At 42.6% G+C, this 12,631-nt stretch overlaps 1 protein-coding gene across 3 annotated transcripts in view; it reads left to right on the top strand.

The window, feature by feature from the left end:
- The first annotated feature begins 3,339 nt into the window (after positions 1 to 3,339).
- Positions 3,340 to 12,631, top strand: part of LOC108047423 (RNA-binding protein 208) — a 40,484-nt gene continuing 31,192 nt past the window's right edge. For all 3 annotated transcript variants that reach the window (XM_017127587.2, XM_017127589.2, XM_017127588.2), the window contains exons 1-2: positions 3,340 to 3,492; positions 4,987 to 5,965. In XM_017127587.2, coding sequence (XP_016983076.2) covers positions 5,491 to 5,965 — 475 coding nt within the window. In that variant the 5' untranslated portion in view covers positions 3,340 to 3,492; positions 4,987 to 5,490. The remainder of the gene's footprint in view (positions 3,493 to 4,986; positions 5,966 to 12,631) is intronic.

Raw genomic sequence — 12,631 nt, 5'->3', positions numbered from 1 at the left:
TTGCGGCCACAAACTTTTTGGCCCTTACTTAAATTCACTTTATTTAGTCGTTGTGTTGTGTTGTGCAACCATATTATTAATCCGCTGCCAGAGCGCCATTTACATTTCATTTGTGCGTCCCGCCCGTAAATATGATAGAATAATGAATATATAAATCACAGCGAAACTTTTTGCGTCCCGCCTTGTGTGGTTGGTGTTTAGCATATTATGTAATAAATCAATAAAGCGGGATTTATGGGTGGAAGATTCTCCGGCATTCGAGCAACTCTTTTCTTTCCGAGAATTGTTAGGAGAATGTGGTGTAGGTATATTGGACCTACTGATGAGGGCAAATCAGTAATTAGTATTTAAGTACTTGAAAACAAATAATTAATATTTTAATAAAATAGAAAGTAAATTTTATGTTTTAATGACACATCATAGCTAAGTGCGCATTACCATCTTCAAATCAGTTTAATGCTATATAATGTGTTTAAGCTAAATTAAAGTCTCTTTGTTAAATGGCGTTAAGAGGTCTTAAATTCAAGGGGAAATCAGCATCAGCTGGCTTTAGTCAACTCGTCCTTTCGCCTCTTTAAAAACCCCGCGGCAGCAGCTGTAAGTGCGTCGCTTTGCAGCTGTTCCAATTTTTAGTGTAAATAACCCCGGCAGCAGCAGCCTTGTTTTTGTCCCCTGCTTGAGTTTTCGCAGCCCCCATTTCCATTTTCATTTCCACTTTCCACCACGCTTTCCCTCTTCGGCACACTTGTCAATATGAAAATGTTGCTGCTGGGCCGCTGATGTTGCTGGTGGCGCTGCTGCTGCCGCTGCCGTTGCTGTTGCATTTTTTCGCTCACCTGAATGTTTGTTCAGTCAGAAAGTTTTGATTTATTTACGGCGCAAGTTTTACATTTTACACGACACTCGCCTCCAATTACACGCCGCTGCCACTGGCACAACTGCCAGCAACAACCCTTGCAACTGAACTCATTTGCACCTCAGCAACCCTCGGCCTGCAGCCCTAAGAAAAAGTAAAACTGAAATACTTTCCTTCAGATTTTAATCGCTCACGTGAGTCCTGCGCCGCTGCGAGGGATGTGTGTGCAGTTGCTATTTGTGTTTTACATATTTAGTCGCAGGATAATGTGTCGCCAAGTTGCTATCGTAGTTGCTGTTTTACTATTCGCTGCTGCTGCTGCGCTGGTGTTCCTGTTGCTGTTTCCGTCGTCACGGTGGACTTGGCTATTTGCATGATGCATCAGCTGAAGGTCCTGCTAATCAAGCCCACCAGGCGATGCTAAACTCCTGGAATAAGTCAACTCTAATCAAGTGTTCAATTGAACGATCACGGAGATTAATCAGAGAGTGGTGGGATATTGAAATTTTTCCCTTAGGAATTGTTGAATACTAAGCTTAATATTTAAGCCAAGGGTTTTATAATAATTGTTTTGACCAAAAGTTCTGCTCTTTAATATACTTTTGAAGGCAATCTTCTTCACCCTTCTGTCTTTTAAACTATCGTAAGTTATTACCGTACATCTATGATTATTCATAATCATTAACATATACAAAAACTTTCCCTTTCAATTTTTGCTTAATATTTTTTTAGGCAACTTATATGTAAATAAGTTTTAAAGATTTTCATGTTTTCAATCGATTTTCAACATGAAACTTGTATTATAAAGGTTATTTATACATTTTAAGTTATGCGTGCGACAAGTTCTTTACTTCTGGGCTGCATTTCTCCGAGCTTAACCCTTTACTTCCTGAAGGCTTGCATTGCCGTTGCATGCAACGTAACCGATATCTGTTACACCATCAACGTCCTTTCGTCCTGCAAGCAGTGTTTGTGTTTGTGCCTGCCCATGAATATGCAACGCAGAGTTTGCCTCGTTATTCCGCCGTGCGAGTTTGGTGGGGGTATCCGTTTCCGCTTTGCGGGAAATCGATCAGGAGGCCGCTTTGAGATACAGAAAGGAAGATTGTCGCTTCGCCGGCTCATCTCGAAACTACAGTGAGTCTTATAAAACTCAACACTTGATACTAAATCGTTTAATTATAGTGGTGGAGTTTTCTCCATAGCTTAATTTGTTTTATACATTTGTTTTTAAGTAAGCCCTAAATCACTGTTTGTGACTGGGTACAAAAAACCATTCTCTTTTGTTTATTTTTCTCAGAAAGTAGTTATAAGTTATGAGAATAAATATTCAAAAGAATACATATGTATATTTATTTAAAAAGAGTCCTAAAATTTTACTTTAATAATTTTTTTTGTTAAAAAATAATGTGGTTTATAAATGATTATGACGCAAGTATTAATATGAAGAGTCATACAACTTTTCTTCAGTTATGGTTGACCAAGGAAATTTCGAGCTTAGGAAGTTCGCCCGTATTTATCGTCTGAAGTGACCTTGAAGTGCTGCTAGGGAAAAACTCGCAGTGGTCTCCTTGCCTTTTGCCTGACCGAAAACCAAAGCGATTTGCCAGTCAGACTCATCGCGGCCACTTTCCCCTCCACATGGCCGCAAAATGCTGCCCAGACTTTTGGGCCCAACGTCTTCGGAGGTCTGCGTCTAATACGCTTTCGGCGCAGAGTAACAGTTGCTAAAATGTTTCCCATTGTTTTCACGCTCAACAAAAGGCAGACAATTAGTTTTCTTAAACGACAAATCAAGTAGAAATTAAGTGGTGGCGGGCAAGGGCAAAAGCTGCCGCAACGAGTTGAGTTCTGCGGGTGGTTGGGTGGCAAAATGGTTGGATGGGTGGTTCAGTGGGTGGATTGGGTGAGTGGCTGGAGAGTGATAACAAAACAAAAGTGGATTATTGGCTCTCGAGCGCATAAACAATAGCATGTGGGCCTGTGTGTGCCTGGGCCTTTGTTTGTTTGCCCAGTGCAAAGCGTTTGAGAACACTCCATTCTCGGGGGTCTTAGCATAATGAGTACGAAGGCGCTAATGTAATCTCCCAAAGAACTCGCTGTTAGAATTAGCCTTGTTGATAAAAATGATAAGGCTGATTTACAGAGTGGTTAGTGTATAACACTAAAGTGTGCCATAATGTTGTCACAAAGTAGGGAAATTTTTCTAAGCGATTATAAAAGAAAACTGCTGGAAAAACCCTCAGCCGAGACAGCCACCTTTTCGAATTTCCACGTGCGCATGCCTGAGCGAGAGATTTTCCTGGCCAGACTTCGGCGGACATTCGGGACTTATCCTTTTGGCCAGCACGAGCGGTAGTCAGTCGGCCGGGAAGAAAGGCTTTCGGAGCGGCAGCGACGCCGGCAGAATAACGGTAAACGACCGGAGCGGTACGATGTGTTGACTATTTGTGAGGCGGACGAAGGCGCTTCGCTTTCAGTTTGAATTGTGTCCTCGTTAAGAAAGGATATTCGTTACATTGTTGTTAAGTTGTTATTATAATTTCTCAAACAAACCAACCAACCAACCAAAGCAATCCAAAAGCAAACCGAAAGCCAACTGCTCGCTAAAGAGAATTCAAAATAAAAACCGAAAAGTAAGAAAAAGCGAAAAAAGGAAATCTAGAAATCGCCGAAGTGAAATAAACGAAAGCCGAACAAACGAAAAACTAAATAAGAACTGAATGATGATAAAAAATATATAAAAAAAACAATAATATAAAATCTTAAAAAAACTTGGAGAAAATAAAAAATATATATTTATAAACAAGTTACATATTTATTTTTGATCAGCTGCTTTTAGTTTTTATTACTTTTTAGTGCCTTATGCTTAAGTGTTTGAAATAAGGTTTGGTTTGATTTGGAAAAAAAAGACTTTTGTTGCATAAACTTGCCAAGTGAGTTGGATTGAAAAGTGTGTGAATCGAATTGTGTGTGAATTATTGCCAAGATTTTTAGCATTCATTTTGAAGTTTTTTAAACTTTAGAAATACCTTTTTCCATAAAATCGATTCGAGTGAGGTTTTTTGGAAACGCTTAGCCCGTTTTGGGTTCCTTGGCTTCGTTGTCACATAGGCGAGCATCGATTTTGGCCATATTTACATAGCCAGCCACAACGCTTTTTGCGTGCATGTATTTTGTTGTGCCTGTTGTGTTTTTGGCCACATTATGTACAACTACAGGCGTCTGGCACTTCGGCTTGTGGGCCACATAAACCGACAACGAGCAGCCAATAAATGCTGCCGACTGGGTTCCTATATAAAAAGGACACTGCAGCTGTGTGTGATTCATACTCGCATTCTCATTCTCATTCTCCGGCAGCGGCAGACACACACCGAGAATGCTGTGTGTGCCGTATGTATTTTGTATTTTTGGTGTGGCCCCTGCACTCGTCCTGCTTTTCGCGAGTGCTTCCGTGTGTCCTGGCCTCTCCAAATAAACATAAAAATATAAGTTTATATTTATATTTATACATAGCATTTGTCTGTCCGTCCCAGTGTATCCGTCTCCGTGGGCGAGATATAAAAACCGGAAGCGTCTGATCCTGACACTTGCCAACACTTGGGGCGTACAGGGTGTCAGGACTCGCCTCGTTTGGGATGCCTTCTTTCGGGGACTGTCGTAAAACCCCAGCTCGGTTTCTTGTGCATGTTTTTTTGGCACTTGTATTCCGCTGCTTTTATTATTATTGTTATAATTTTTTTTTCGCCGCTGAGCTGCCTGAGCTGTCTGTTTCTGCTTTTGGCACTTAGACATTGCGTTACGCGCATAACTTTTTATTTTTTGTTGGCTCATGTTTCGCTTTGTATGCGTATGCGAGCACACAAATCGTAAAATATTAAATTTAATTTTTCAAATGATGTGTGAATGGCTTAGTCTTGATATATGATAATGGTTGTGCGCGGCGTCCATAAAAGCAGTCAGTTTTATTTACTTTTCTTATGGTTCGAAGGGCTTTGAACACACTAGCAGCAAGGCAAAGTTAATTATCCTTTTGTTTGTTTATGCTTATGATTTTCAGCTTGTGGATTATTTTTGTAAGATATTCCGCCAAGCCTAAACCAGAATATTGTGTTTTAATATTTCCATAGAAGTAAATACCAAGGGAATCCACTTGCCACAAGTGCTGGGGATTGAGCCTGGGAACATAATTCAAAAACCAAATGAACTTTTCGAAAACAAATTTCATTGGTCTGTGATAAGTGAAGGTCAAGCAAAGAGGAAATTTTTTATGAAAACTAAAAACCAACCACAAACAACACGAAGCGGAACAAACGTCAAGGAAAACCACAAAAAGGCAGCATTTTCCAAATTAGCAAAATTGTAGAAATTATTTAATGCATCAAAACGTTTGACCAAACAACAAGCAGCAGCAAAAGCAGCAGCAGCAACACAGTGCGGTTTCACACAAAAGGCGGCCATTAAAAAAACCAAAAAACCTAGCCAAATTATAACACAATTTATTTATATCATCAACTGCAAGGCGGCAGGCACTTCATTAAGCATCAAAGCGAGCTGCGTGCAACCGCAGAACGTGCAAATTCCGCACCGCAACAGAAGCACCACCACAGCACCACTGCACCACCAGCCGTAAAATGTTGGCCATGCCCACGCTGATGATGCCAGCCACCGCCCAGATGACGCTCAGCGCCGCCCACGGAAAGCCCTACGAGACAAAGCTGCTGGCCATCCACCAGACGCACCTGCAGCAGCAGCAGCAGCAACAGGCGCCCGCCCCGCAGCAGCAGCAAGTGCAGCAGCAGCAGCAACCCGGCAATGGCAAGCAGCAGCAGCAGCAGCAGATGACCATTGTCACCACCCAGCAGCAGCAGCAGCACCCACAGTCGCAGTCGCCGCACCAGCAGCAGCAGTCGCAGCAACAGGCCGCCGCAGCAGCCGCCGCTGCAGCCGCCGCAGCCCACCATCAGCAGCAGCAGGCGGTGGCCGCCGCCGTCTGTGCCGCCCAGCAGCAGGCGGTGGTGGTGCAGCAGCAGCAGCAGCAGCAGTACCAGATCCACTCGCAGCAGCAGTCGCCGCAGCAGCAGGTGCTCTGCATCTCGCCCAAGCAGGGTAAGCTTAAGAATCAGTCAACTACTCTTATATAAAGGGAGATATATCGTAATAAGGGAAAGGATTTCAATATCCTCAAATAGCAAAGACTCTAATATCTATTTAATACGCTTTTAAAGGGGTTCTATAGTTACACACAGAAATCATATTAAATCATACTTAAGCATTAAGTAGACTTTAATCAGTCCCAAAATAGATATCAGATATCAAAGGGGTTCTTTATTCAAAGACTAATCCTGTTTTTAAAGGACATAATCAGAATCAGAATCAGGTTCAATAAATTTAAATACCAAAGTACTTTTAAGTGGGTGTGTTCGATCAATAATATTTTATTCAAAAATTATTTAAATTATAATTTTCAAAATAGTTATTTGGGTAGTTCATAAGATATAAGAAATATTGAATTTGTATTAAAACATGATTATTACATTACAAATATATATCTATAAATCTCTTAAACACTTAAAAGTTCAAGAAACAAATACTTAAACTTCTTAACAAAACATTAGGAGGTATTAGAAATAATTTACTTCCTAGCACATATAATTTCACAAATTAATTTAATAATAGTTGTTATTATTTATGCTCCCTTTTCCCTTGTCGAATTCTTAAAAACCTCCCTCCATGATTTCTCAAGCTTATACCAACATTAACATTAGCGCTTCCTATGCGTAATTGTCATAATCGAAATGATGATGGGGCAGCTAATAAATTGGTGCCCCAGACTGGGGAACTCCTTTGACGATTCCCTGATGGATGAGTATTCCCCATCGAGGTGTGGGCTCGCTCCATTTGTTTACGAGGACCCCCAACACTTTGGGCACTTATCGATTGGCTTTTATTGCCTGCCTACGCCTACGGCCGTATTCGTAGTCCCAGTCCGAGTCGCAGGTCCTTACAAATTTCACGAGTTTTACGAGCAGTTCGGGCAGTTCAAGTAATGCTTTTTATGGTTTCGTCGTAAAAGTCGGCCAAGCCTCTAATAGCTGTCTAATGTTATTTGGCCTCAGAACGAGGCCCGCGTGTTTGACAAAGTTTACGTTTTCACTTAGCCTCTAAGAATAAAAACAGAAAGAGGAAAAACACCTATCCGTTTCACAATTATTGAACTGAAGGTGTCTGCCTTTGTTGATGTGCTAAATCAAATAGAAATCAATTTGAAATTATTGACAATTTCCACATTGGCATTGGCTCAGTCAATCGACTCGATTCGATTTTGATTTCGAGTTTCTTTCCCAAGTTTGCTGCCGTTGCTTTGCGGCAAATTTGTTTTTAAATTTGCCGAGTGTCTGCCGAAATTTTCAATTGAATTCGTTGTAAGATGCAGAAACAAATTGCCAAAAGCGAACGACACAAGAATGTGCAGGAAAGTTGTAAGCAAACAGACAAAGGCGCAATGTGCCAGCGTTGAATTTGGCTTATAAAGTGGCTCCCTTTTTTGTCGGAGTGTCGCAACCGGCAAATGTCGTCCTTTGTTAAGGACGACGGTAAGGACGTTGACTGATGCGTTGGCACAGCTGCCAAGTAGCCCCGCCATTGTTGTTCTCTCCCGTTTTTCGGGGTGGGCCAACTTTAAACAGGTGATCGATTTTTCTCTTTGTCACTTCGAAACTAGAGCTGGCCGAAACGAAAATTTAATAAAATGTGGCGGGCTGAAATTTAATCCGCTTGCAGGCGGCTTGCGACACCTATCACATATTAAATATGGCATATTTAAATTATAAAATAAAGAGAAATAAAATTGAGCGCGTAGAGCTGGCAGATTATGGCTGATTTTGAAGCCCATTTAGCAGCTCCCATAATGGAAATTATTTATATTATTTTATTTGCCATTTTTTTCCGGCTCTCTCTCAATTTGCATATTCATGTTCTAGCTATGGCCCACAGTTTTTGCTCTGCAATTGAATAAATAAGCATATTAAATGTTTACCCAGAGCCAACATTAATTTTTATTTAACTACAGCTTAAACTAAAGTCCACTTTAGGGTCTTTACGGACCTTGAATATATTGGAAAACACTATAAATTCCGCTGGAGAGAAGCCATTAAGAGCCTGTAATTAGGCTGATGAATTCAGAGCTCCGGTTCGGGTGGAAAAGCACCCTTAAAGTGGAAAATAAATTCAGTTCGGCGTCTGCTGCTGAGTTAATGCATTTTCCGCTTCCATAAGCAGACACAAAGAGCGATTCGTGTGCGAATGTCGAATGTCCTTCTACTGCTCCTTCCTAATGATAATGATGATGATGATGATGATGATGATGATGATGACGATTATTATTGGCAGCCAGTGGATTGCATGCCGAGTGCATTTTGTCAACCTGCTGCTCGCTGCTAACTCATCGCCCATTATCGTCATTATTGTGGCCGTTAAGTACGTTTGCCGCCATTATCCTGGTCTTCCTCCTCCAGCAGTTATTATGTTTTAAATATGCCAGCGACGTGCACCTTATATCTTGGGCATTTTTTCTGCCAGAACGCCTCGCCTGGCCGTTCCAGCTGCTCAATGGTTTTTAAAATTGAAAACTATATATCAATTGGCCTAGGCCAAGGGGATAGTTTGTCGGCTGGCAGTCTGGACCGGAGGCATGTCCTTTGTCTGGCTGGGTTTTCCCCCATTCCTCCCACTCCTCTTGTTGCTCTGCTCTGCGCTTTTCTTATGGGCTTTCATTTATTTGCTATTAACCTGTCATTGTTCATTTTTATTATTGTGCGGTTTTTATGCTCGCTTTTTGCGCTTTGTCCTCGCCACTTCCATTTGTTGTTGCAATCGTGTCTCGCGGCATTTTCCCGCTCGTGTGTGTGTGTGTGTGTGTGTGCAATAAATTGTTATTATCGCCGCGTTGCAGCATGTCGTCGTCGTCCTTTTGGAGGACTTTGCCTTGTCCTCCGCAGACCATGCAAAAGATTTATAACTTTTATTATTATTGAAGCTTATTTGCCGCTTTATCTGGCCACGCCCCCTGCCCTTCCCCCACCAACGACTTTGGTTCACAGCTCAGCCATAGTTTACGACTGGAAAATCAATCATACGCCATGTTTGACGCCGAGTCAAGCCAGCCGAGCATCACCTGCCAGTTTGGAGGAGATGGAGATGGAGATGGGGTCACATCCGAAGGAGACCCCTTTGTTTTCCTCGGTTGTCACCGTCGTTTGGTATTAATTTTTCACCGCCACCCGACACTCATTGATGTTGGCTGTCATTAATGTCTTTGCCCTGCTGTCCATTCGCTGTCCACTTTGGCAGCGACTTTGTCTGGCTGCAAGGAGGGTGCCGGAATGCAGCTCTTGGAAGAATCCCCAAAGGATGCACTGGGAAAAATTAAATACTAATTTATGACAATCTGAAGAAATTTTAAGGGGACATTATAAGGCTTAAACAAAATGGTTTTGTGTTTTTTAGTGGGTGTTTTGGGAAAACCTCTTTACATTTCCTTTAGAAAAATGGTAAAAAAAAGTAAAGAGACTTTCCATGTGGATCCTCCATTTAAGGAAAGGGTTTTTCCCCCTGTGGGAGCATTTACAATACAATATATGGCCTCTCATATAAGATGGAGTGGGAAATTCCCCTCGGGCTGGTCACTTAATTCAGTGGGAGGCGCAAGTGGGCCATGGATTAGTATGCCAAGTGACGTCCAGCGGCTGATGCCTTGTTATTAAGTGGACGCTGCAGTTCCACTTCCACATCTTGCAGCCCCTTGGACAGAGGGAAAAGTTTTTTACAAACGTCACTCCTGTCGAGCTCCCTGGCATTCCGCCTGATTTTCCCGTTTTCCTCATCGTCTTTCTGGGCTCCTTTGTTTTTGTTTTTTTTGCTAAATTCCAGCAAACAACAAAAGCAGCATAAGGCAGTTTGGACAGCCGGGATGAGCATACAACTACGTAGCTAATACTTTAGCAGCCGGATTAGGTTCAATTGGAGCGGGCGGAGGGATAAAGGGGGTAAGGGGGCGTAAAAAGAGAGACATCCTGGCTGTAAAAAAAAATCTCAAGCCCACTCACACACACACACACAAACACACATGCAACAAGGACAGAAAGAGAAAAGGCGGCAGGAATAAAAACTGTTGTAGCATGCATTAAAGTTTAAACGTTGGTAAATTCCTACAGCTTCCGCTTTGTTGGACTTCATGACAGTCACTGCGGGGACAATGGACCGCTTGACTGGACAAGGCCAGGTGGATTGGATGCGGGATGCGGATGAGGATGCGGATGGGGAGGTCCTGCGGTCCTGTGGTCCATCCAGGTGCGTCGGTGTGCGTGATGGGTGCAAATGAAAGGACGATTACAAAAATCGATCAAGTTGCCTTTGAGGGAGAAACAAGGCAGAAAGTCAAATATCGTGTAACAAGTTTGTCTCTTAAGCAGCAATTACGTTCTTTGGGATAGGGGGGAAATGGTAATTAGATTGATTTAAGGTCTTTTAATTTCTTTAATCAAAACAGAATGTTAATTGCATTTTGGGGAAGAAACATCTGGATCTGCTGTTTATCAAGTAATATTTTTAGATTAACATAAAATAAGGGATGGTTTTGCAATACAAAATTGAATGAATTTATTAATAATTTAATCATTTTTCTTGAGAGTTCTTATATTAAGGTTTTGTACTCAATACTTTTTGTATTTAAGGTATTGTATTACTTTACTCCATTCAACATCATTTACCGACTTTAGGAGCTTGTTTTCTATCGATTTTCGGAAGCCTTGCACGCAATATCCCAGCGCACGTTAGCTCTCGTTAAAGTCGGTTGTTTGAGTCTGCCAAAAAGCACATAAAACGTGAATACTTTTCCCAGAAGCACTGCATACTTTTGTGCGCTGCGGTCGCAGATAAAAATGTTTGGCGGGGCATCATAACACGCACATGCACATATGGTGCATGCCATTGTGTTTGTTATCCTGCGGGCACAGCGTATACAGTCACATCCACATCCCTGCACTCGTAATTTCGCAATCGTCAATCATGATCAATGTTTTATACACAGCATTTTAAATGTCAGCCAGACTCGACTCACATGCAAAAATGTCTGGCCCTCTTCCTGTGGAAAAATCGATGCTGCTGAGCTGTTCCGTCTGGCAGGAGCGGCTTTAAGGTCCGTTTTTCAATGACCAGTGGAGGGTTGGGGTTGGGGGTTCAACCGGGGGTCAGCTGGGTAGCTGGGCAACCGGGCAGCCATTTTGCCATTCGGGCCGCACTGCGCCTTTGTCTTTGTCTTTGGCGCCTGTTTGGAGGCTGTCGCAGCCACAGGAACTGGACGCAGAAACAGAAACAGGCTTTGGCTGTGGCACTGTCCACTGTCCACTGGGCACCGGGCACAATGCAGCAGTCAACGCATTTGACATTGTCAGCCAGGCTAGGCAGGGTTGTGGCTCAGTTATGGCTTAAAGGGGACTTCCTGGGGGTATCATATGGCTTAAAGTTTACTCCAATCGAACGGGAAGTGCAATGGCGATTTTGGCATCATTTAGGATGATTTTTCACTAGATTCTACTAGCTTAATTTAAATTTAAGCATCATTTATGAAACCTACAAACGCATATGAACGAATATTTTAACATCACTTGCTACTTTTTTCATTTGTCGTACTTCTAAAACAAACATAATTCATTACTTACCAATAACTAACACATTTTAATTAACAGAACTCAATTTACTAAACATTTTGTCGTTAATTGTAAGATATTGTTATTACATAGTTATTTTCGGAATATAGTTACATTCTTAAAATAATGAATTTCCACCCTAACTTTACCCCAAGTCTGAGACCCCCTTAAAAAATACCCCTAGCCACTGCCATGTTTGCTTTTGTTGCTGCTTGTGTTGGCTATGAGATGGTGCTATCTTGGTCATCCTCCGGCCATGACCATCGTCAACAGGATCCTCCTCGAATGACTAACAGCAGCTGCGGTGCCTGACGTCGACTGAGACAGAGGATGGGGCAGGGACAGGGGGCAGAGGGGGCAGCAGGAGGCAGCAGGAGCGACCGCACAAAAAGCCACAAAGCCACATCCGTCTGTGCGCCGCTTGGGTCGCTCGCTGCTCTTGGGTCGTGGCCTGGCCTTTTGTTCTGCAGCTGCCGCGTGACCAGCCAAACAAGCCGAACCACCCTGGACCACCCACCACCCACAACCCACCATCCACTGCCCCCCACCCCCCTGACTTTGTGGCATCCGCGACATTCCCCGTTCGCTGATTTGTATATTTCGTGGCAGCATAATTTATTGATTGAGTGTTTGGCCAGTCCACAGCAACCACCGAATAGGGCGAGCTGTCCCCAACCACCAACCACCACCTTGACCCACCACCCCCCATTCACCCCTTCTCACTTCCAAATTCCGACTTTCAATTGTCATTGCGAATATTTCAGCTCGTTCTTTTTGCAGCGTTTTGTTTTGCTGGCCCTGCCGGTTTGATTTTGTCAGCTACGCTTTGTTGCGCTTTTCGCCAGCTCTGTCTGCCCCGCTTTTCCTGATTTTCCACGCTTTTCCCCATCTCTTCCCGTTAACTGTGTTTTTGCATCCAAACTAACACCAACCGCCGACCCACCGACTCCGCTGAAAATTTAAATTGGTTTGTTTTGTACTGCGGCGGCTTCTGGTGCACACGTAAAAACTAGAGTCAAGTTGTTTTCCATAAATATATTTCTATTTATTTCATATCAAATAAAAT

Source organism: Drosophila rhopaloa, unplaced genomic scaffold (assembly GCF_018152115.1).
Source record: "Drosophila rhopaloa isolate 14029-0021.01 unplaced genomic scaffold, ASM1815211v1 contig_167, whole genome shotgun sequence".
NCBI classification, from domain to species: Eukaryota; Metazoa; Arthropoda; class Insecta; order Diptera; family Drosophilidae; genus Drosophila; species Drosophila rhopaloa.
Note: the sequence above shows the minus strand (reverse complement) of the source record. Positions and strands in the feature narration are given on the sequence as shown.